This window comes from Mauremys mutica, chromosome 3 (genome assembly GCF_020497125.1).
Source record: "Mauremys mutica isolate MM-2020 ecotype Southern chromosome 3, ASM2049712v1, whole genome shotgun sequence".
Lineage (NCBI taxonomy): Eukaryota > Metazoa > Chordata > Testudines > Geoemydidae > Mauremys > Mauremys mutica.
In genome coordinates, this window is record NC_059074.1 from 168,853,200 (window position 1) to 168,876,354 (window position 23,155).

General features: G+C 44.9%; 1 protein-coding gene across 9 annotated transcripts in view; it reads right to left on the reverse strand.

Annotated features, from left to right (window-relative positions):
• Positions 1–528: 528 nt before the first annotated feature.
• The window catches only part of TRERF1 (transcriptional regulating factor 1), a 140,693-nt gene continuing 118,066 nt past the window's right edge, over positions 529–23,155 (reverse strand). For all 9 annotated transcript variants that reach the window (XM_045008427.1, XM_045008433.1, XM_045008425.1 and 6 more), the window contains 8 exons: positions 21,945–22,084; positions 21,538–21,641; positions 11,531–11,606; positions 6,400–6,488; positions 4,465–4,578; positions 3,476–3,676; positions 2,810–3,018; positions 529–1,056 (listed from right to left, as the gene is read on the reverse strand). In XM_045008427.1, coding sequence (XP_044864362.1) covers positions 735–1,056; positions 2,810–3,018; positions 3,476–3,676; positions 4,465–4,578; positions 6,400–6,488; positions 11,531–11,606; positions 21,538–21,641; positions 21,945–22,084 — 1,255 coding nt within the window. In that variant the 3' untranslated portion in view covers positions 529–734. The remainder of the gene's footprint in view (positions 1,057–2,809; positions 3,019–3,475; positions 3,677–4,464; positions 4,579–6,399; positions 6,489–11,530; positions 11,607–21,537; positions 21,642–21,944; positions 22,085–23,155) is intronic.

Here is a 23,155-nt window from a genome sequence, read left to right on the forward strand (position 1 = left end):
CAATTCTCAGACTGGGTCATTCAGAAACCAGTGGATCTCTCTCTTTTGAATCCTATTAAAATGGAAGCTCTAAAATGTACAGTATGAACAATATCTTTTGCAAGCAGACTAACAGGTACAGGTTGAGCAGTGTTCTGCTGAATGGATGGTAGTCACTCCTCTAATTATTTCATATTTAGTCAGATTTCTTTTTGTTACAGATACAACAAGAATGCAAAACGAAGAACACATCAAGGCAGCATGTCCAACAAATATGGAATACTATCAGAAAAACACTGCAAGATCCATTGCAGGCAATTAATCCAGTCAGAAATGCACAACAATAGGACCAAAATGAGACGTGTAAAATGAAACAGTCCAGGTTATACTGAACTGAGAATCAGAACATTCTGAAGAGTTAAAGATTCAAGTTCCTCCCATAAAAAGGCTGGAAGGAAATGGAAATAGAAACATGAATTTCTCTGTTATATTTGTGGTTTTGAATAATCTCAGTGAAGCAGAACCCAGATAAAACACCTTATAAGAATATTTGTGCCAATTATTTATTTTTCCCCAACAAACAAACTGATTAAAAAATGGGTGGGAAGCGTATCTTTTCCCTAGACCTGGATAAAAGAATTACCATTTTTAAACAGGTAGTTTAAAATCAATGGGAAATAAACAGGTTGTCCAGGTTTCCTGACTGATACATTCAGGATGTTTTCAGTAGCTGTCTGCATGTGACAACTCTACATTTACAACTCAGCATCATCCTGAAGTAAATCTGCATCTTCATCATCCAACAAGAGGTCAGCATTCATGACTTCAGTCTCTTCCATGACATCTCCTAACTCCTGAACAACATCATCTTCAAGGTCGCCTACATGCTCAACATGTTTAATCAAACTCAAGTGATCCAGAGGGATCACATCATGTCCAACTGGCCCAGTAGTTCTTGCAATAGCAGCTGCCATTTCTGCTGCAACAGCAGCTTTCTGAGCCTTCTGCCTTTGCTGTTCTTCCTGTTGTCTGTGGGTCTTCATATGAGCATTGCGACTTTTGATTTTGAAAAACACCCTAAAATTTCAAGAGAAGAAAGAACATTTCAGATGACATCCTATTGCCTCTATTCAAAAACACACTGATGTGCTTTGCTTCCTTGCCTTGAAAGAGATGATGGTGAAGAGAAATCTATGTACAACTTGGAGGATTTCAGAGAGCAATTATCAGGTTTCTGCAATCTAATAATAATACAGACAACTGTATGCTCTCTTCATTTAAACATTTATATGAATCCAATTGCTGCTGTATCTGAGTGCCTCAAAACTATCAATATACTTATCCTCCAAACACCCCTATTAGGTAAGAGTGTGCTAATATCCCCATTTTACAGATGTGAAAACTGAGGCAGAAAGAGACTAAAGGTGGGATTCGCAAAGTATTTAGGCACCTATATACCTTTGTGAATCCCACCCTAAGTGATTTGCTCACAGTCACACAGGAAGTCAGTGGTGGAATAGGAAACTGAATCCAAGTTTTGGGAGTCCCCGGTTAGTGCCCTAACCGCTGGAGCATCCTTCCTCCCTCTTTTGGAAAGGTTAATTTATGCTTTTTAGCTACCCCTTCCTCGGATATCACATCCATCTACTGCAGCACTGCCAACTCCAAATACATAACAGTCATCAATCAGGCTTCCCAAAATCATGGTTGACTTTTGCTGAAGTGAAGAGTTCTGTGAAGATTGGCCACAGAATACAGAACTGAAATCCTAACACAAGGGTAGGCAACCTATGGCACATGTGCCGAAGGCGGCATGCGAGCTGATATTCAGTGGCACTCACACTGCCCAGGTCCTGGCCGCTGGTCTGAGGGACTCTGTATTTTAACTTAATTTTAAATGAAGCTTCTTAAACATTTTAAAAATCTTATTTACTTTACATACAACAATAGTTTAGTTATATATTACAGACTTATAGAAAGACCTTCTAAAAACGTTAAAATGTATTACTGGCACACGAAACCTTAAATTAGACTGAATAAATGAAGACTCGGCACAGCACTTCTGAAAGGTTGCCGACCCCTGTCCTAACATTTCAAAACTCAGCTACTTAGAGTAGAGACCTTGACACTATTAAACTGCTCAGCTGGTTTATCCTGGAATAGTATCAGACTTTGCAATTTTGAAAACTTTTCAAGATTTGATCAGTATCTGCACCCAAAATGTCTGCTTTATGTGACACTTTCATGAAAGTGGCTTTTAAGACTTCAACCCTTGTGGGCAGGTACAGACGTAGCCAAGTCACTTGATGTGGCTGTATTGATTTTATGTATTACACTTCCAGCACTTCAGATGTCCAGAATATCACATCAGCTGAACGGAAACTGTATCAGTTGAGCCAACTGAGTGTTTTACGCCTCTTGGAAACAGAACCCAAATGAGACTTCGATAACATCAACAAAAATGCTAGGGTTATCTGCCTCCCTCTGCTGGAACCAGGAAGCATTAATCTTGCATAGGGACTACCAGGAAATTGAAAGAGAGACTGAATGCAGTAGGCAAACTGTCCAAAGCTCTCAAATGATATCCAAAGCAGTTTCTCAAAACAGATTAGGGTAGGTGGCTTGTGGGCACATTTCAAAGGCTGTTTTTTGTTGGGTTTTTTTGGTGGATGGGGAAAGGAAAACGTCACAATATGTCAAAGGAAACTAATACTCCTTTGAAGCAACCATGGGAAAATAAATAATTACTAGAAACTTGTTGAAGTTCTATTTCTTTGGAATATGAGCAGACAAACTTTCTGTACTATTACAGACAGATATATTCCCTTACTTGCCACACTCTTTACAAGGAAATATTGTTGTTGGGTCCGTCTCGCCACTTGTTGTGCTGTGGGCAGGGGAACTCTTGACTGAGCAGTATCCACTCTGCGTGGCAGATTTTTGCTTTGTACCTGGAACGGTGCATCGTGGTTTTGTCACCTGGTTTGTACCACCATGAATGCGAGCATGGCCATTTAGTGCTTGTCTGGAGCTGAACACCTAAGAAAAAAACCAAACTCCATTAGACCAGCAGCTCAGAAAGAGAAATACATTTAATTTACATTATATTGATATATAAACAACTGCACTGGTTAATAATACAAACAACACATTTAGCCAATTCTGTTCTCAATTATACCTAGTTGAAGTTAAAGATTTACTCATTATAGAAACAGAAATGTACAATAATGAGTGGCATTCCCAGTTATTTCATTATATTATCATTCTAATATACAAAAATACCTAGATCTTATCTGGAGCTTTTCATCCATACATCTCAAAGTACTTAAAGGGGTTAAGTATTTTATCCCTCTTTTATAGATGGGAAATCTAAGATACAGAGAGGTGAAATGACTTGCCCAGCAGACCAGTGGCAAGGCCAAAAGCAGAACCCTAGTCTCTTGAGTCCACCACAATATTGCCCTCCATATGCTTTAAAGATATCAAATACACTTACAGCACCACAGTTTGGCATTTCACAGATAAAAGAGGCTGCAGAAAATGTAAGACTTTGAAGGGGTGGCAGGTCTACAGGTGCACCAAGAGCTATAGGTGGTGGTTCAGGAGATTTCTGCATTTCACTTTCCTCTTCTTTTACAGATTTTCTTTCTTCTTCCATCTCCTCCTCATCCTCTAAATCTTCCTCTTCCCCACTTGTCTGAAATTAAAATTAAATTTAAGGAAGACTAAAAATTTCATAAAAAGAATAAAGGAAAGGCATAAAACTAGCAACAGTTCTGAAACACAGCATCAGTCTCTTCCTTCAAGGTTCTTGCTGTAACATTTTTATTTGTCCCACAATGGAGGACTTTCCATGTCTTATTCATAACAAAATGATCATCTATCCATAGCTCCAAGGAGTTCTACAATATGACACAAAACTGCCCTTGTCTTTATTATAAAGCTGTGGTGTCTACATATCCCAGCATGCAATGCTTCATATTGATCTGGGTGGCAATATATAACATGCACACACACACAAGCAAAATTACCTGCTAAAAAAAGTGTCTACTTTAAGAATGTTCAAATAACAGTGGCATTGAACTCACATGCAAACTAAGACTTTCTTGCCAGTGTAGGTAAATTGTCTTTCCAAAGACATAGGCCAATAGTCTATAGGAGTAACTATCCAACTTTTCATACACTGAAAATTACAGTAGCAATTCTATACATATCCACATACACACACGCATGCATCTAGGAAAGTGTGCACATATTTTTCTGTTACAGTGCTACCAGCAGCAGAAACATACATAGGACATACATGTTTCTAGACCAGAATTTGATATACAGTGGTAGAAATGCTTGTACCATTAATACATTTCAGTTTTCACCATTAGAAAGATAAATGAAACTGCACTACACGCCCTGCCCTCTTCCACACATGCACACAGGATTTTTTTTTAAAAAGTGTTACAGTTTTATGTTTATTTTTTTAAAGCTCACCAGGCATTCATCTCTTATTTCTGCTAGACGTGTTCTGTGTTTCCGTCCCAGACGCATGATTTTCTTCCAAGTATAGTAGTATTCCACACACTGTGCAACTGTCTTAGACTTAACCTATAGTGTGAAGCAATAATACAAATATTCCAATAACAAAATGTTAAAATGGCTATTTTGTTTTTACCTATGAAAAACAAAAACACCAATTTCTGACAGCCCAGTCTTTTTTCATTTCTGCAGTCCAAGATAAACTACACATCTGAGTTTCAATGTGGTTGCTTTGTGAACACTCCTATAAGATATTCTCAGACAAAAACTCCACTACGGTTATTTAGAGCCCTGCAAATCCGTGGGTATCCGCTTTATATCCGTGGGCCATTTTTGCGGATAGCAGCTCGGATGCGGATACAAATTTTGTATCTGCGCAGGGCTGTGGAGCTGTAGCACAGACTCACCAGAGCAGGTGGAGGGCCCTAGGCTCACAGCTGCCTGCATGGCTCTCCCCGACCTGGCTCCAGCCGGGGCTCGGAGCTGCAGCCCGGCCATAAGAGCCAGGCGGGCAGCTGTGGGGAGCTGCGGTGGACCCTCCACTTGCCCTGGACAGGGAGCCTGAGCAGCCTCCCGCCCATGGCCCTGCCCCCGAGGCTCCCCACCCAGGCTGGGTGGAGGGTCCGCACGGCGGTTGCTCACAGCTGCTAGCCCAGCTCTTGCTGAGGCTCCAAGGCACATGCACCCTGCCCCCGCCGGAGCTGGGTTGGTGCCTGGGGACACGAACAGGGGATGCTCTAAGCCCTTCCCCCCCCCCTCCAGTGGGCAGGTGGAAGGTGTGCTGCGGCTCCCCAGGGCTGCCCAGCTGGCCTCCATGCTGGCCTGGCCTGGCGGGGAGGGGTCTGTGTAAGAAAAGGGGGAGGGGGCAGACAATTTTGGGGGATCGGATGTGGATACACATTTTTCTATCCGCGCAGGGCTCTATCAATGTTGACTGATGGTACACAGCAGTAACTGATGGGTAAAAATCCTCAGAAGAATATTGTGGTGGTGTAACACCCCACTCCCTCTAAACAAAACAACCATTAGAAAGCCAGGAAACTGAGAATTAAAGTTTAACTTACACAAACCCAAACATTTTGAGCATGGATAATGACAATTGAGATACCTCAGCTCTGCCCCCCGAGAGATGCCAGCTTCCCATCTTTCCTTCTCTGGGGGTAGAATACCAAAAACATGTCCCAGAACATACTGTCTTTATTATCTCTCTGATACCAAGTGTGGTGTTTCATCACCACTGTGACCTGGTGCCATAATTTCATGATCTGATCCTAGAAAGCTACTATACCAAGAGACACTAGCTCAGTGTCACATGAAACTTGGATAATTGGCTGACACAGAATCACAGGTACAATCTAAGGTGCCAAGAGCTCTCAACACCTCGAAGTATCAGCCCTGTCAGATCCAGTCTAGCCCCCAATGGACTAAAATTTGACTAGGCTGGAAAGGTATTTTTTGGTGGCCCAATGAAAATCCTTTTAGTTATGCCTGAGTTTTCTTTCTTTCTCCTCCCACACCCTCAGGTGCATAGGGTGTCAACCAGTTTCCACCATTTATTTTTGTCTTGTTCTATTCAGGCTTCTGAGAGTCAAATTGACAGATCTGGGTTTTAAAAAACAGACTTTGAGCATGCACACTAGAGTTTATTACTACTTTAAAAAGTAACTAAATTTCTAATGTTCTATTGCTGCACACACACACACACACACACACACACACACACAGAGCTGAATTCTTCATTCATTATGCAATCTCTAACTTCCACTGGTTCTGTGATTGCAGTGAGTCAGTCTATCACTAAGGCGTGAAGGAGGACAGATTCAAACTGAATGTGGCAAATAAATAGCAAAAGATTAAAAATGGCAAACACCAAAAGAGAAGCCGCCTTACCATTTTCTGTACAAAAATAAAATCTTTGCTGTAAGTGGATAATGCTTTGTTAAACAGCCTTCTTTCTAGAGGTGTCCACATGTCAGATCCTAAAACAAATGAAATAATTATAAACAACTTCTCCTCTAACTGCCAGCCTCCATCTTTGTTCGTATGATAGTCTGTCTGTTAGGGCAGGTGACTGGGAGGCGGGACTGTTTGCTTGTAATCCCTGCCATTTAGAGATCCTGGACAAGTTGTTTCTCTGTGATTCAGTCCCTTCCATCTCTAAAATGGGGATGGTACTTAACTACTTCATAGGAGTCTGGCAGAGACTGCAAAGTGCTTTGAGATGCTGGGATGGAAGGTGCCAAGTATTATTATTATGTATTTACTTTGCTAGATTGACTGCCCAGGAAAAAAATAAATTTTCATCTCTGAATATCAGTGCTGAAATCTAGTGTGGACCATTTAAAGCAAGTTAGTGCTCTCGCTGAAATCCTTAGTGGGTATTAGTCAAACAGGAGGAACACAGGAGCTGCTCTCCTGGATCAGATCAGTATTGTCTCTGCACGTGGACAGCACTAAATGTTTCAGAGGAAGGTGCAAGAAACCTTATAGTGGACAGTTGTAGGATAATATGCCCATGTCCGATGTTGCTTCCTAACTCTGTTAGTGGTTGGTTTATGCTCCAAAACTTCAGGGTTTTTAGCACTTTTAAAAATCCTGTGTAATACAACTGTGGATGTTCTCATTATCCATATATGCCTCACCCTTTTCTGAGTTCTACTAAGTTCTTTCTGCTATCCTGTGGCATTGAGCTCCATGGGCTAATTATGCCTTGTATAAAAATGCATATCCTTTTATCAACTTTCAGTTTTTATTGCTTTTCAATTTCATCCTATACTTATCAATTTGCTCCTGCACCTCCCTTTTGACATTCTTAATTGAAAAAATGGTGCCTCAATTTTAACTGAAAAGAGTAGGCCTAGGACACCTATCTCCCCAATATCTTCTGTTGTGACGACTAGACAGTGTTTCGCTTCTCTTCAGTGATATTTATCCTCTTGTTCTCTGAAGGAATTTCTCATATCAAGGAGAAAGCAATATTAGCAATTTCTATCTACATTTATATGAAATCTTTTTGTATGGCCCTTGTACAATGAGACTGACCTCACAGGGCGAGTTTCATTCATTGTTCTGTTATCCCCTCAGGATTGTCTTCTGACTCATTGCTTTGTATGCAGCCATTTCTCCAATTCTGGATCTCTACTACTTAGTATTTTCCCCTATTTGCATAACCTTCATATACACCTAATTATGCCCTTGAGCAGCTCATCACTCTAGTCTCTCTGCTTGTTTACCTGACGTGGTCTTGTGCAAATTTACTACTCCACCCTTCTGTGCCTCACTTTATTAAACTGTTAAAACGGGAACAATACTTATCTCAGTGGAATGTAGTGAAGTTTAGTTATTTTTTATTGATCTTTTGAGATCTTGGCATGAAAACTGCTGTGTGTTATTACTCAAACTATAGCTTTTTCTCATAATTGTACATCTTTAATGCTTTTTTTAAAAAGATGCTGAAGCATAAGCTTCAGTAAACTCCTTCATTTGTCTCTTTTCTTATGAATTATTACAATGAATGAAGGGTTAATTTACTGTACACCTAAGGGGATTCAGGTTTTGTATTGTTTCCTGGAAGTTGTGGTGTTATCAGCAGGGGCCCTAATATGAATATTAGGATTAATTAAAGCAGCCTAATTAACTAGGATAAAACCACTATAGGAAAAGTAACAGGAGAAAAGCTGTTTTTAACTCTGGTTGCTGGGAAACTGACTTTGTACTTGCTGGCTGTGGGAAACACAGAGTGCGTATAGGGGGTCTGCAATGCAGTAAGATAGAACTGAGACCTTGGAATACGGATCAGTTTTTAAAGCAGGTCTTTATATTTCAGCAATTCATCCTGTATTCCATTGTATTTGCCATATGGAGACTGCTACTGCACGGACTGACAGTAAATCTCTTCTGCAAAATGTGGGGGGGGGAGGGGAAAGAGGGGGAGAGAGAGAAGGAAGCACTGGTTCTGAGTCCATCATTTCAGTGGGCCAGTTCAGGCCCACTATATGCGTAGCATGAGGAACACATAACATGGTATATGGCCTACATACAAAAAAGTGCCCTATGTACTGGATGTTTACAGACTCTGATAGGAGCACATTGCTGTTTCATGTGGTCTGTCTCTCTTATGCATTCCTAAAGTGAGAGCACTGCAGAGTTGAGAAGTTCCAATGCCCAACAAACAAAATCCTGGTGCAGCTCAAAGGACCATAACAGAGCTTTTGTTTTGGATCTGGGCTATTTTAGAGACCACCTCTTTCTGAAGGTCACAATCTGACAAATGTCTCTAAAATAAACAAACTGGAGTGTTATTGCTAATAGTCCTCAGTTTAGAATGTCCACCATTCTTGGTGGATGGGTGAAGAGCCCTAAAATTTCATATTTCCTTCCCTCATTAGCCTGACGATGTCTGAGTGTGCTGACTTTCGAAGTACAGTTCAAAGTCCACTTACTCACTCATTCTTTTGCCTGAAATGTATTTTAAGGAGGATTACGAATATCTCATATTTGGGGAATTGTTCACATTCTCATGAGTCAGAATTGTGCTCCGTTTTGATCTAGTTCTGCTTTAATGTATACATATACACCAAGGAACCGTGATAAATCAAATTTATATTGGGGGGGGGGGGGGGGGAGAGGGGGACGGACCAAAACATACAAATTATTAATCCAAATGCCACTAAACGTATAAAGTTTGAATTCAACTAATTCTTGCAGTTAGATTGTTTTCCTGCAATAACAAATTCCATACGCCTAGAGCAACTGACTGACCAATAATCACCAACAAAACTACCATGTAAACCCTGTAAATAGACAGAAAGGGATTTTGTCAATATCAGACACAACTGTATATTGCATTGAAAAACTTCAGAGAGCCGTTTTGTACTTTGGCTCTTTGTATTTTAATGAGGTTTAAACTTGGATTGGAGAGATTATAATTCATCATGTAGTGAACTGACTCATGTTCAGGTTTCTTTGTCTGCTTGAGAAATTCTGGTCCCTTCACTCCACCTGGCAAACAACATGGTACTCTGATTCCCACAGCGGTACTGCTAGTTGACAGGTATTAGCATTTAACTGGAATTCTATCTTGTGAGGAATGTGAAGGAAACAAGAGCCTCCTCTTGTGTTGCCTTTGTCATTGTGAACCACTTGCAGAAAATGATAGAAATTTGTTTGAAATGAAGATGAATTCTTAAAATCTAGCATTTTCCAGCCTTTAACCACTTATCAGAACCTAGAAGAGAGATTTTGGCCTTTATTTTACTCTTATCAGCTAATTACAGATCTGAACAATATTAGGTGACCAGAGGCCAGGGCTGCAGACATCACTGGCAGTAACCAAGTAACAGAGATGGGGCTTTTCTTGCAATAGAAGTATCTCTTCTGCAACAAAAAAACATAATTGACAATTTTCTCTCTTCAGTCTTCTGTGGGAATGACAACTGGTTCTCTCTTGGTGGGAGAGAGAATCTTCCACTCAAAGGAACTGCTTAGGAAACGCACCTGCCATCCCTTCCATCCAAACAGCACCCACATGCAGGCACAGTGTCTTTTTAATACCTAATCTTGTTAAGACTTCACACATACTTTTATATTGAATTTCAAGTTGTTAATTTATCCTTAAAAGGAGAGAAACTGTGGACCAGACTTCCCCCTGCATCTAAGCTCCATTTGGCCAATGGGAGTGGCATGGCAATCACAGCGCTGCCTGATAAACTGGGACAGTATGAGTCTTTCCTGGTGTTTTAGAGCAACCTAGGGATTGCTCCAAGTTACACCAGTGGAGGATCACCATACTATAATGTAACTCTTCATGCCCCTATTTTGGGATGGCAGCTGGCACAGCCAAAATTGGTTGCCACAGCCAAAATTGGGCTCATCTGCACTTCCTAGGTAGCACATGGGCTCTGACTGGAAGCCAGAATTTGGCCTTGTACATTTTGATTATCCAAGCATCAGGAGATTCCTGGATTGTTTCCTTTTGAGTGCAAGCTGGAGACAATGGCTAGGCTCAGACAAGAAATCTTACTATAGAACCTGGGTTGGCTTAGACACAGGATGTGAGGTTGTGGGGTGAGAAGAGACCTGCCCTCACCTATCGTTTTTATCATGTAATCTTTAGTAACAGCACATACATCTAAATAGCTGGCCAGGGTATATGTATCAAAAAGTATTTTCAAACTATGAACAAGAGGAGACTTCAATTATGTTTGTTAAGTAGAAGAGCTAAATCTGTTTGTTTTAGGCTAGAACTATGCAAACAATGATTCTGCATTCAGTAACTGTGAAAACACTTGCAAGAGTTATACTCTAAGCTGAACTTTGCACTTTTCATGAAATGACCATAAACGTCCTTACAAATATTTAAGCATCACAACATCCATAGGAGGAAGGTAAAATTGTACAACAATGACACTCTGGTATAAAGAGGTTAAGGGACCAGCCCCAAGCTAGATCTTTAACAAGAACGCCAAGAATTTCAATCAGTTTTGGATCTGAATTAATGGCAGAAATTAGCCTAAATTGTTACAAATATCTATTAAGAACAATGATGTACCAACCACCACCCCCACCCCAAAAAAAAAAAACCAAGGAAGAGTATTCATACAATCTAAAGATTCATCTCTCCATTATTAAGAATTTTCTCTTTTAGTTATAGGAGATGATAATTTGAGCTGTTACCAGATGTTTTTTGTAGCATCAACTCTTTATTTAGAATCTTTATTTTATACACCAGCATAGTTTACAGATTAATCTGTAAACTAACATCATTTATTTCATCATCTTTTTTTCCTTGACATGAAACAAATCAAAGTAGTATTAATGTAGCCAAGTACTGTCTGGTTACAAAAACCTGACCAGAAATTATACCAAAGAGAGGAAAAACCACCGTTATGCTAAACAAAGGGAAAGAATAAAAGAATCAGGTGGCCTGTAGCTTTAATTTTATTCAAAATTATGTGTGCTTGCCCTGTGCTCTTTTATAAATGTAAATACATACATACATACAGATTGTTTAGAAACCTACCAGCATAATGGTAATTTGCCAAAGGATGACACTTCAATCTTACTGGCTTCCTCAACAGCAGCATTTCCAGGGCAACCTACAAAACAAACAGAACAACAGAATTAAAAAACCCTCAGATATTTACTGTGTATAAATGTGCACAGAACAAGCTTAACAAGTATTATAGTATGGGACAGGATTCAGTATCAACTGGGTTTATTTTCTACTTCCTTATACTAAAAAGCATCATCAAATTACTCTCCAAGACCTACTTATGCTTCCTCCTGTACAAGAAGTCATCCCCAACTAATCAACTAAAGATGGCCAGGCTGATGTGCGACCAGTGTTAAGAAGATATTATTTATTTTTATAGAAACAAAAATAAATATCCTTTACTTAGAACAACACAGTTGTGCACACAACTAGCCTATGTAACCAAGTGATTGTTCTACAGTTCCCCTCACCTTCCCTTCCCTATTTACTCCTCCTGGTTGTTACCTTCACTGGTTGCATCTTGCCTTAAATTAGATGGTAAGTTATTTAGAGAGGGACTTTATCTTTCAATTTGTTTGTACAGCCCTTTGGATGCCACTATAATACCACCATCCCCGCAACGTTCAACTCTAAGTGAATTATCCACACGAGAACAGCAAGCAATAACACACTACAGTTCTGGACAATTAAACACAGATTTGACAAGGTTTCACAGGAGATAGAAGAAGACTGAGTCCTGTGGGTCTTTCCATTGAAATGAAGAGAGACCCTGGGTAATGTTAGCACAGGAGAATGCCTTGTATGGTATTAAAATACACAAAGCCAAGGACTAAGTGCCATTAGTCACCCAAGGAGTACAAAACTTCTAGAAAGGCCCTGCCTTGAGATGTAATTTATTAACAATGAAAGGAAGTGGTCAGCCCCCAGCATGACTACAGGGCAGGTTCACGGCATCACTGCCAATCTATCAGAAAAGTTCTTTTGTATGGCAAAACCTAAAGCCATTTAATAATAAAACCCGGTTACCTCCCTTTCGTAACTGTTGTACTTATAGATGTGCTGCTCATGTCCATTCCATTCTAGGTGTGCGTGCGCCAACGTGCGCGGCCGGAGATTTTTGCCTTAGTGGTGCCCGTAGGGCCGGCTGTAGCGCCCTCTGGCATGCCGCGCCCACTGCGGTATATTAGGAGCTGCCGGCCCACGCCCTCTCAGTTCCTTCTTGCCAACGACTGACAGAGGGGCAGGACAGCGGGTAATGGAATGGACATGAGCAACACATCTCAAAGAACAACAGTTACGAAAGGCAGGTAACCGTTTTTTCTTCTTCAAGTGCTTGCTCAAGTCGATTCCATTCTAGGTGACTCGCAAGCAGTATCAATGCTGGTGGGCTCGGAGTTCACCGTCATGCAGCTTGTAGTATGGCTCTGCCAAAGCTGACGCCATCTCACAGCTGCTGAGTCAGCGTGTAGTGCAATGCGAACATATGGACAGACGACCAGGTGGCGGCCCGACAGAACCCTTGAATCGGCACCTGGGCCAGGAAGGCTGCTGAAGACGCCTGCGCTCTAGTGGAATGAGCTGTCTCAATCGCTGGCGGGACCACTTTCGCCAGCTTGTAGCACTGGCAGATGCACGCCATGATCCAAGACGAAATTCTCTGGGCTGACACCGGGCAGCCCTTCATCCTGTCCGTGACAGCAACAAACAACTGCGTGGACTTACAGAACGGCCGCGTTCTACCAGTGTAGGAGGCCAGTGCCCATCTGACGTCCAGCATATGCAGCCTGCGCTCCTCATCTGATGCGTGAGGCTTCAGACAGAGGACCAGTAAGGAGATGTCCTGGCCCGTGTGGAGCTGGGACACAACCTTGGGAAGAAAAGCCGGATGCGGGCACAGCAGGACCATGTCCTTGAAGAAGACCGGATACAGCAGCTCCAACGTGAGGGCCCTGATCTCGGACACCTGCCGAGCCAATGTATTGGCGACCAGGAAGGAAGCAGGAGGGAGCAGGAAGCTATGGGTTCAAAGGGAGGGCCCATGAGCTTTGAGAGCACCAGATTCAGATCCCCTGGGGGAACTCGGTCACAGACATGATATTTCAGGAATCGTGCTGTTATGGGATGGGCAAAGACAGACGTGCCCTGAAGCTGAGGGTGGAACGCAGAAATCAGCCCCAGGTGCACCTTGACCGAAGATAACGTTAAGTGCAGCAAATAGTCCAGGATGACCTGCAACGAGGCCTCCTGAGGACGAATGCACTTGCCCGAGGTCCAACATAGGAAGCGCTTCCACTTGGCCACATAGGTAGTCCTGGTGGAAGGCTTTCTGCTGCCCAGCAGGACCTCTTGGACCGCCATGGAGCAGTCCCGCTTGTCCGTGCTCAGCCACGGAAGCAGCCACACCGTCAGGTGCAGTGACGCCAGGTTCGGGTGGAGCAGATGGCCCTGGTTCGGGGACAGCAGATCCAGACCGAGAGGTAACTGCAGCGGGTCAGCCACCGAAAGACTCAGCAGCATGCTGAACCAATGCTGGCGAGGCCATGCTGGGGCAATGAGCATGACCCACGCCCTGTCTTGCTTCACCTTTACCAGAACTCTTTAGATAAGCGGCACTGGCGGAAAGGCGTACATCAGCGCTCCCGACCACAGGGTCAGGAAGGCGTCCAACAGGGAACCTTTGTCCCCGCCATACAGAGAGCAGAACAGGTGGCACTTCCTGTTCTGCCTGGATGCAAACAGGTCCCTCCATTGTCAGAAGATCAGGTTGACCGCCTCCAGATGGAGGGACCACTCGTGGCGAGAGGAGAAGGTCCTGCTGAGGCGATCTACCAGGACATTCCTGGTTCCAGGTAAGTGAGCAGCCAAGCAGGTGGATGGCATTCTGCACACAAAGGACCCAGAGACTCAGTGCCTCTTGATGCAGGGCTGAGGACCTGATGCTCCCATGCCCGTTGATGTAATACATCGTGGCTGTGTTGTCCGTGAGGACCTGCACCACCTTGCCTTTTAGGTGGGGCAAAAACAACTGGCAGGCCAGGCATACCGCCTTGAGCTCCCTGACATTGATATGAAGAGCTAAGTCGTGCTGCAGCCAGCGACCTTGGGTGCTGAGCTCACCAACCCAGATCTGATGTGTCCGAGACCAGGGTGAGCGACAGTGATGGGGCATAAAGGGAACTCCCCGCAGCACTGCCTTGGGGTCTAGCCACTAGTTTAAAGACAAGAGGACGCGGTCCGGCACCATGACCGCTCCGTCTAGGCAGTGCCTGCTGGGAACATAACCGTGGAGAGCTACGTTTGCAGGGGTCGCAGATGAAGCTGGGCGTGCCTGACCACATATTTCCACGCTGCCATGTGGCCCATCAGCCGCAGACAAGTGTGGGCAGTGGTGAACGGCTGTCTCCTCACATGGACAATGAGATCCACCATGGCCTGAAAGCATGCTTCCAGAAGGAAAGCCCTGGCTCGTGTGGAATCAAGAACTGCTATGACGAACTCTCTGCGCTGGACCAGCATGAACATGGACTTTTTCTGTGTTTAACAACAGGCCAGGTCGTTGCAAGTGGAGCATACCAGATTGAGGCTTCTCCACATCTGTCCCGGTGACCTGCCCTTGATGAGCCAGTCCTCTAGGTACAGGAAAATCTGGATTCCCCTCGACATCTGAGGTAAGCTGCTACTGGCACCATACATTTCGTGAACACCCTGGGGGCCAAGGACAGGCCAAAGTGTAGCGCTGTGACCTGGAAGTGGTGCCCCACCACTATAAAACACAGGAACCATCTGTGTCCTGGGAATATGGAGACATGGAAGTAAGCATTCTTTAAGTCAAGAGCGGCGTACCAGTCCCCTGGATCCAGGGAGGGGATAATGGAGGCCAGGGAGACCATGCAGTATTTCAACTTCTTGAGACTTGTTGAGGCCATGCAGATCCAGGACAGGTCTGAGGCCCACCTTGGCCTTCGGGATTAGGAAGTAACTGGAGTAGAATCCTTCCATGTCCCGAGGAACTGCCTCCACAGCCCCCAACTACAGAAGCTTGTCGACCTCCTGAACCAGGAGTTGCTCGTGAGATGGGTCCCTGAAGAGGGACCAGGAAGCAGGAGGGTGGGAAGGAGGAGTTTCCACAAACTGTAGGGTGTAGCCCTGAGCTACTACGTCCAGGACCCAGTGGTCCGAGGTAACCCGTGACCAGGCCGAGCGGTAGGAGGAAAGGCAGTTGAGGAAAGGATGGGAAGAATCTGGCTGGCTGACTGGGGCATCGCTCTTGAGCACACCCTCAAAACAACTGATCCCGCCCCCGCCTCCGCCAGGTTCTTTGTGGGTCCAAGCTGGGCTGGCAAGCGAGAGGAAGAAGGGCGGTGATGGCTAAACCCAGCGTCCCTTCTCCTTGTAGGTCCCTGCCGGGCTTGCCAAGGCCTCGATGGCGATGGAGGCCAGAATGGCTTTCTGGCTGACTGCGGGATATGCATGCCCAACAAGCGAAGGGTAGCCTTAGTGTCCTTCAACCCATGAAGTCTGGCATCCGTTTGATTGGAGAAGAGCCCAGCTCCACTGAAGGGGAGGTCCTGAATTGAGGCCTGCTGTCTGGAGCCAGGAGCTGCATCGCATAACCACCGCCAATGTGACCACCCTCGCTGCCGAGTCCCATGCCATTTGCAGGGAGCATCTGGCTGCCGCAGTACCTTCCTCTACCAAGGTACCAAACTCCTGAGCCTGACCTTAAGGAAGGAAGTCCTGGAACTTCTGGAGGCTCTACCAGAGGTTAAAATTGTATTGGCCCAGCAGGGCCTGATGGTTCGCCACCTGGAAGCATAAGCTGGCTGTTGAATACATTTTTCTGCCAAATATATCAAGTTTCTTGGCTTCTTTATTCTTGGGAGCAGTGGTGGGGATCTGCTTGTCCTTTTAGTTGACAGCAGACACAACCAGCGGGCCCAGAGGTGGGTGCGTATAACGGTACTCGAAACCCTTGGCCGGCACAAAATATTTTTTCTTGGCCCGTTTAGAGGTGGGTGGGATGGAGGATGGAGTCTGCAAAATGACTTGGTGATCTTGAAGACCCCATCGTGTACAGGCAGGGCGACCTGGGAAGGCATGGAGGCCGAGAGGACGTGGAACAGGGTCTCCTCCTGCTCGGCCGTCTCTTGCACTTCTAGCCTCAAGTACTCAGCCACCAGGCCTGAGAAGGGCTTGGTGCTCTTTAAAGTCCTCTGGGAGGCTGGCCCTGGAAAATCCTGTGGAGAGGAAGAGGCTCTGGCTGCCAGTGGAGGTGCTGGGGGCTCAGCCACCGCTGGAGAGGGAGATTTGGGGGTGGGCACAGAGACATGCATCCCAACTTCTGAGTGAACTTCCGGTACCAGGCCCAGCAGGGCCTCCAATACCCGCTCCAACGCGGCCACTGATGCGCGCTGCAAAGGGGGTATCATCATCACTGGAATGCCCCATGCCCCACAATATGGCCACTGCATTGGCCACTGGCTTTGCAGCCACTGCGGTGCCACAAATGACAGAGCAGTTTCCAGTGCTCAATCTTGTCGCGAAGACCAGGGCGATGGGCTGAACTGGACCTCCGCGTCAGGGGAACCGCACTCTGGCGACCAGGGAGGAGCCGTCGACGCCTGGGTTTGCTTGCTGGTCGTGGCTACCGGTGAATGCTGACCAGGTGTAAGCAAGCGGTGGCTATACCGGGGGGAGCAGTCCCGGTGCCGGGGAGATTGGCACTGGGAAGAACGGCGTTGTGAAGACTAGTAATATGAGGGGGAGCAGTCCCACGGAGCCAGCGACCAGGATCGACATCAAGACACAGATCGGCGTCATAACATGATCCAGTACTGGGGAATAACGTTTTGACATCCGGGGGGAGAGTCTGGGCAACCGATGGCATGGCTGCAATCTGCCCCAGGATTGCTTATCTGGCAATCTGTGGTGCTCTCCCGCCCCCGGAGGGATCTTAATGGCTGGTTTGTCCTCTCGGGGAGCCTTAGCTTGGTCTTGCGGCACCAGAGACATCACAGGAGTAGGTGGAGACCTGTGTGCTCTCTGCTCCCAGCTTTGGAATGACAACCGTGCAAGCAGGGTGGTAGGCCCTTTCCGCTCACCAGAGTCAGTGATGGACCTTTAAGAGGGCTAGGATCCCTAGCTGCAGAGGCCCACTCGTGCTGCTCTGGAGAAGGTTGGCGGACAGGCCCGGTTCCTCTACTGGATGACCCTTGGGCCTTCTTGCTTGGCCCCGGCGAGTGCTTCTTCGCCTTCTTCTTCAGCACTGGTGACGGCGAACAGTGCCGAGAGGAGCCGGGCGCGAGCGGCACACTGTGCATGGAGGCCTAAGTACTTGGTGCGGCCTGCACAGACAGCTCGGAAGCCGGGCGGAGAGTGGACTCCATCAGGAGGGCTCTGAGGCGAATGTCCCTCTCCTTCTGGGTATGAGGCCGTAAGTTCTTACAGTTCCGGCAACACTCCTTAATGTGTGATTCCCCCAAGCACTTAAGGCAGCTGTCATGAGGGTCACTTACAGGCATAGGTCTGCCACAGTCAGAGCAGGGCTTAAACCTGGGAGCTTGGAGCATGCTCCTCTTGGAGCAAAGTCTCACCAGGGACCTTAGCTAACAACTAACTACACTACTTAACAGCTACGTAACACTAACTATAATTAACAAAGGCCTAAAGTCCGATGGAAGAAAACCCCTTGCTCTTGACAAGCAAGAGAGGCACTCCGAAGAAGGAACTGAGAGGGCGTGGGCCGGCAGCTCCTAATATACCGTGGCATGGGCGCAGCCCGCTAGAGGGCGCTACAGCCGGCCCTACAGGTACCGCTAAGGCAAAAACCTCCGACGGCCGCGCACGTGGGCGTGCGCACACCTAGAATGGAATCGACATGAGCAAGCACTCGAAGCAACTTGTTATTCTGCTTCGAATGCTCTGCAACTTCCCACTTATGGGTTTTGCACCACCCGGTGCAGCCTAATGGTAGAACCTTCTCCAAGCACGGGCTGCTATAGCTTATGGCGCCCCTTCCTGCTGCTTCCTATAGCATCTCCAAACGTTCTCATAGCGAGGTTACACAAGGCAGCGCTGCAGCCTCTACTGTCTTAGTACTTTCCAACCACTGTGCCAGTCGTAAGTGCCTATCAGATTCGGGGTTCTCTCCTATTCAGTACCTTGGGATAGTTTGCAATAGTTGTTTGTTTTAGTGTTAAGTGTAGTTTAAGGCAGCTACAGTATAGTTAGCTAGCAGAGTTTGTAGGTTCGGTTCTTTGTAACAGTGGAACTGAAGAAAAAGCAGCAGCCAAGTTTTAAGAGTTGTGCTTCATGCCCAGATGTCTTCCCAATGCTGGACAATCATGTTAGGTGCCTTAAGTGCCTTGGGGAAGGCCCCTGGCCTTCTGACTGTTCTATTTCCCAGCCCTTTACACCCAGACTTTTTAGGGAGACACAAAATAGACTGCTAGCGCTCCTGCTTATAGAAGCTCTTGCTGCTAACTGTTGGGTTCTGGGAGATCACCAGAGCTGAAGACTAAGAGGCCTGTTTCAGCTCCAGTTGCTTTGTCTAGCAAGAATAAAATGCCTAAATGATCCCAGGGATTAGGGTTTTTGTCGGTTCTGGCTCCTATTCCTGTTTTGTTGGATCATCCAGTTAAACCCATCAAGATGTCGAAGGCATTGTCTGTCCAGCTGACTGCTCTCCAATCCAGACCTAAGGTCTGAGCTTTGACATGAGGATTAAGAGTTGTGGAGCAATTGGCAAGGATGCCTCCCCCTTCCTTTGTATGGAGACAAGCTAGCCCATTTCACTGACATTTGGAGGTCTATTACCTTGGAAAAGAGGGTCCTAGTAATTATAGAAAAGGGCTATACAATACAATTTTAAAAGTTACCTATTCTCCCCTAATCCTTCACTTTTCAGGACACCTTCTCACATGATTATTCTTCTGTCAGAAGTTTAAAAATGGATCCTGACAGGTGCTATCAAAGAAGTATCTAAACATCTGTAGGTCAAGGATTTATTCAAAATACTTCTTGGTACAGGGGAAAAAAAAAAGATGGAGATTTCCATCCAATTTTAGATTTAAGAAAATTGAACAAGTTCACTTGGAAGTTCCAGTTTTGAATGCTAACCCAGGCCTCCACAATTCCCTTGCTTTCAGTTATGGATTGGTTCGCAACTCTTGGTTTACAGGATGCATATTTCTCTCTGGAAAAAATCATCCTTTCTACCTTCATTTTGTAGTGGCACAAAGACATTTTCAGTACAAGTTTCTTCCATTTAGCCTTTTCTCAATGCCAGGAGTCTTCAAAGTACCTTTCTGTAGCAGCGATCCATCTCTGAAAAACTATGCATCTTTGTTTACCCATATTTGCACAATTGGTTGCTAAAGTGACAGGTTGCTAAAGGACAGGACAAGGACCATTGTTTGTGTGCGATACAATTTAAAGGCTTACGAAGGGGTTATCTAATACGTATACCCTTTTGAGGGAACCAGTTCCACAATGGGATTTTAATTTGGTTTTATCTATGCTCATGAAGCTGCCTTTTAAACCTTTGGCAGAGTATTTTTTATTTTACTTATCTATTAAAACTGTTTATTATTGGTATAGCATCAGCCAGAGGAGTGAGTGAATTATATCCTTTGATGGCTGATCTGCCATTTACTATTTTTTATAAGAACAAAGTGGTTCTTAGACCTGGATCTCCGGTTTCTACTAAAAACTGTATCTGAGTTTCATATCAGTCTATTAATTTACCAGAATTTTTCTCAAAGTCACATGCTAATAAAAGGGAATCTGTTATGTACTTTAGATGCCAGAAGGGTTTTTAGCATATGATTTAAACAGAACTAAAAGTTTTAGGACGTCATCTAGGTTATTTGCTTCTTATGCTAAAACCCATATGGCTCATAGAATATCTCCTAAAACTATTTCCAGAGGGGTTAAACAATGTATCATTAAATGTTACAAGTTAGCAGCAGCCCCTGTGCCTACTGTTGTAAGATCTCATTCTACTAGGGATACGGCAGCATCTTTTGCTTGCCTTAAATGTGTTCCTATTGGAGAAATCTGTACGGCTACTACTTGGAAGTGAGTCCATACTTTCATAGGTGCCGACTCTGTGGGTGCTCCAGGGTTGGAGCAGGGGGAAAATGGTGGGTTCTGAGCACCCACTGGCAGCCCCTCCCATCAGCTCCCCTCCTTCCCCCACTGTTTGCCACCCGCCAGCAGGCTCCACTGATCAGTGCCTCTCCCGCCCTCCCCGTGCCTCCTGCGATCAGCTGTTTTGCAGCGTGCAGGAGGCTTTAGGAGTGAGGGGGAGGAGTGAGGGCGTGGCGCACTGGGGGGAGGGGGTGAAACGGGGGTGGGAAGAGGTGGGGCAGGGATGGAGCAAGGGCGGGAAAAGGTGGGGTAGGGCCTTGGAGGAAGGGGTGGAGTGGGGGCAGGGCCTGTGGCAGACCTGGGGGTTGAGCACCCCCCAGCACATTAGAAAGTCGGTGCCCATGCATGCCTTTACTAAACATTATGCTTTGGATTTGGCTTCAAGAGTGGATGCTAAATTTGGTACATCAGCACTTCAGTCCTTTAATTAGGACTCTGTTTCGCTCCTCCTGAGTTTTCAGCACTGCTTGCTGAACTTACCCACAAACGGGGATATGCAAAGCCACTCGCAGAAGAAAGGAAGGTTACTCTTAAACAGAATTCTTCAAGACTATTCTGCATATTCACACTCCCCTCCTCCACCCTTCCCCTCTTTCTCAAAGTCCTACAGCAATTTCTCTGGGTTGGCGGTGGCAGGAACTGAGACAGTAGAAGGTGCAGTGCTCCCAGTCAACCTCAATGTTCAGAGACACTGAGGGAGGAGAGGGGGCACATTTGAGCTCTAACAGATACTGCTTGGATAAGGTTCTACCTTTAAGGTGCACCAGGCAGTGCAAAATCTATAAGTGGCAATATGCAGAGTAAATACAAGTAAATAACCTTCATTTTCCCATGCTGCCAAGGTAAATGAGAAGTAAACCTCTCTCTTCAGCTTCTTGTCTTACCATAATATCCCCTTTGGACTCAAAGAGGGAGTGCAATGCATATTCTGAGTTAGTTCCTCCACCAGGTAACACGCTTGAACAGCACATATTTAAAAGGTCTTCCACTGTCAGAAACAAAAGGGATCCTGTTAAATATTGCAACATGTCAGCCAGATTCCTAAAACCAAGGATTCTGCAAAGCCAACTCAAACACAATAGAGTGTAAAGTTTTCATTCCGAAATGCGCACACAGTTCTTGATGTTTGTATTGCACTTTTCTGTAACAATTCTCAAATGCATAAAATTAAAACTGATCAAATATTGCAACGTCTGTATAACCTTTTCAACGTAAAAAAAAATAACATGTGGAGATTTCTATACTGAATATAGTGTTTTCAGTAAACAATTCAAATGGCAAAATACAGTACCTCTTTGTTGGAAGACTTTGTTTTCCAGTTCTGGCCATGGTTTCCAAACCAAAGTTGCCTTGTGCATATCTCTCCCCATTGATGATCGGTCTTGAAGTTCAGGAATATCAGCCTGGAATCTTGATCCAATATTGATCTGTCTGTAAATAAATAGAGATCTCAGTTGTAAGATTTACAGAGAAAAGAGTATTATCTTATCTTTTATTTTATGCCAAACAAAAAATAATTATACAGTCGAGACGCTCCCCAGGAGTATCCAGGGCTGTGAGGCACCTTTAGCATGAGTGAGCCTTGTCTGTACCTGCCAGGAGTCAGCTCCCTGACAACCCAGGCCACAAACAGAACAAGTACTCCCCCATCAGTCCCTGTGGGCTCCACTGTCCCTCTGCAGGCAAGCAATAGGTACACACCAACCTCCAAGCGTCCCTCTGGAGTGCTCAGCCCTTGTTCCACCGAACACTCACAAAATTCACAGATTCACTACTCCAAAAGGAATAGTACACAAAAATTACTAATTTTAACTCAAGATAGCCATCCACTTAACACACAGCACTTAGATATATTTATAGTGAAAACAAGAATATGTTTATTACCAAAGAACAGAGATTCAAATGATACTAAGAAAGAGTATCAGAAACAAATGGTTACATAAAAAACAAACTTATAACATGCTTGCTACAGCCTAAATTTAACTCATAAAATATTCCCTTGTCTCCTACAGCATAGCTCATCCCAAATCCTTTTCCCCAGTGTTTTAAACCAGGTGTCTTTCATTAGATCAAGCCCACTGGCAGGTTGTCTTCACAGCCTGAAGGATCCCAGGTACACCTCCATACCCCAGTTACACTCCCAAAAATTCATTGTCTTTACTCGTAAACAGGATAATCCCTGCTGTTTTTGTTTTTTCACAATCTATTCATTAGCACTTAATTCAATATGCAAGTAGATTTCCACTGTAAGATATACAATGGTCAGCCAGGGAGATAAGTGTCTCCCACTTGGAGAAGTCTGTCTCAATGCATGCTACCTCTGAGTGACCAGCTGTTAATGCCAAGGCCTTAAAGACATAATTTTCAGCACGCATATATAACTCCTTACATATTATCTACACCTACATTTTGCAATGATTATGACCACCAGCATGACACAGGATCTATTTTGCTAAGGCCAAGGGATCCCTTTAAACCTGTGGACCCTTGTGCCCTCTGCCC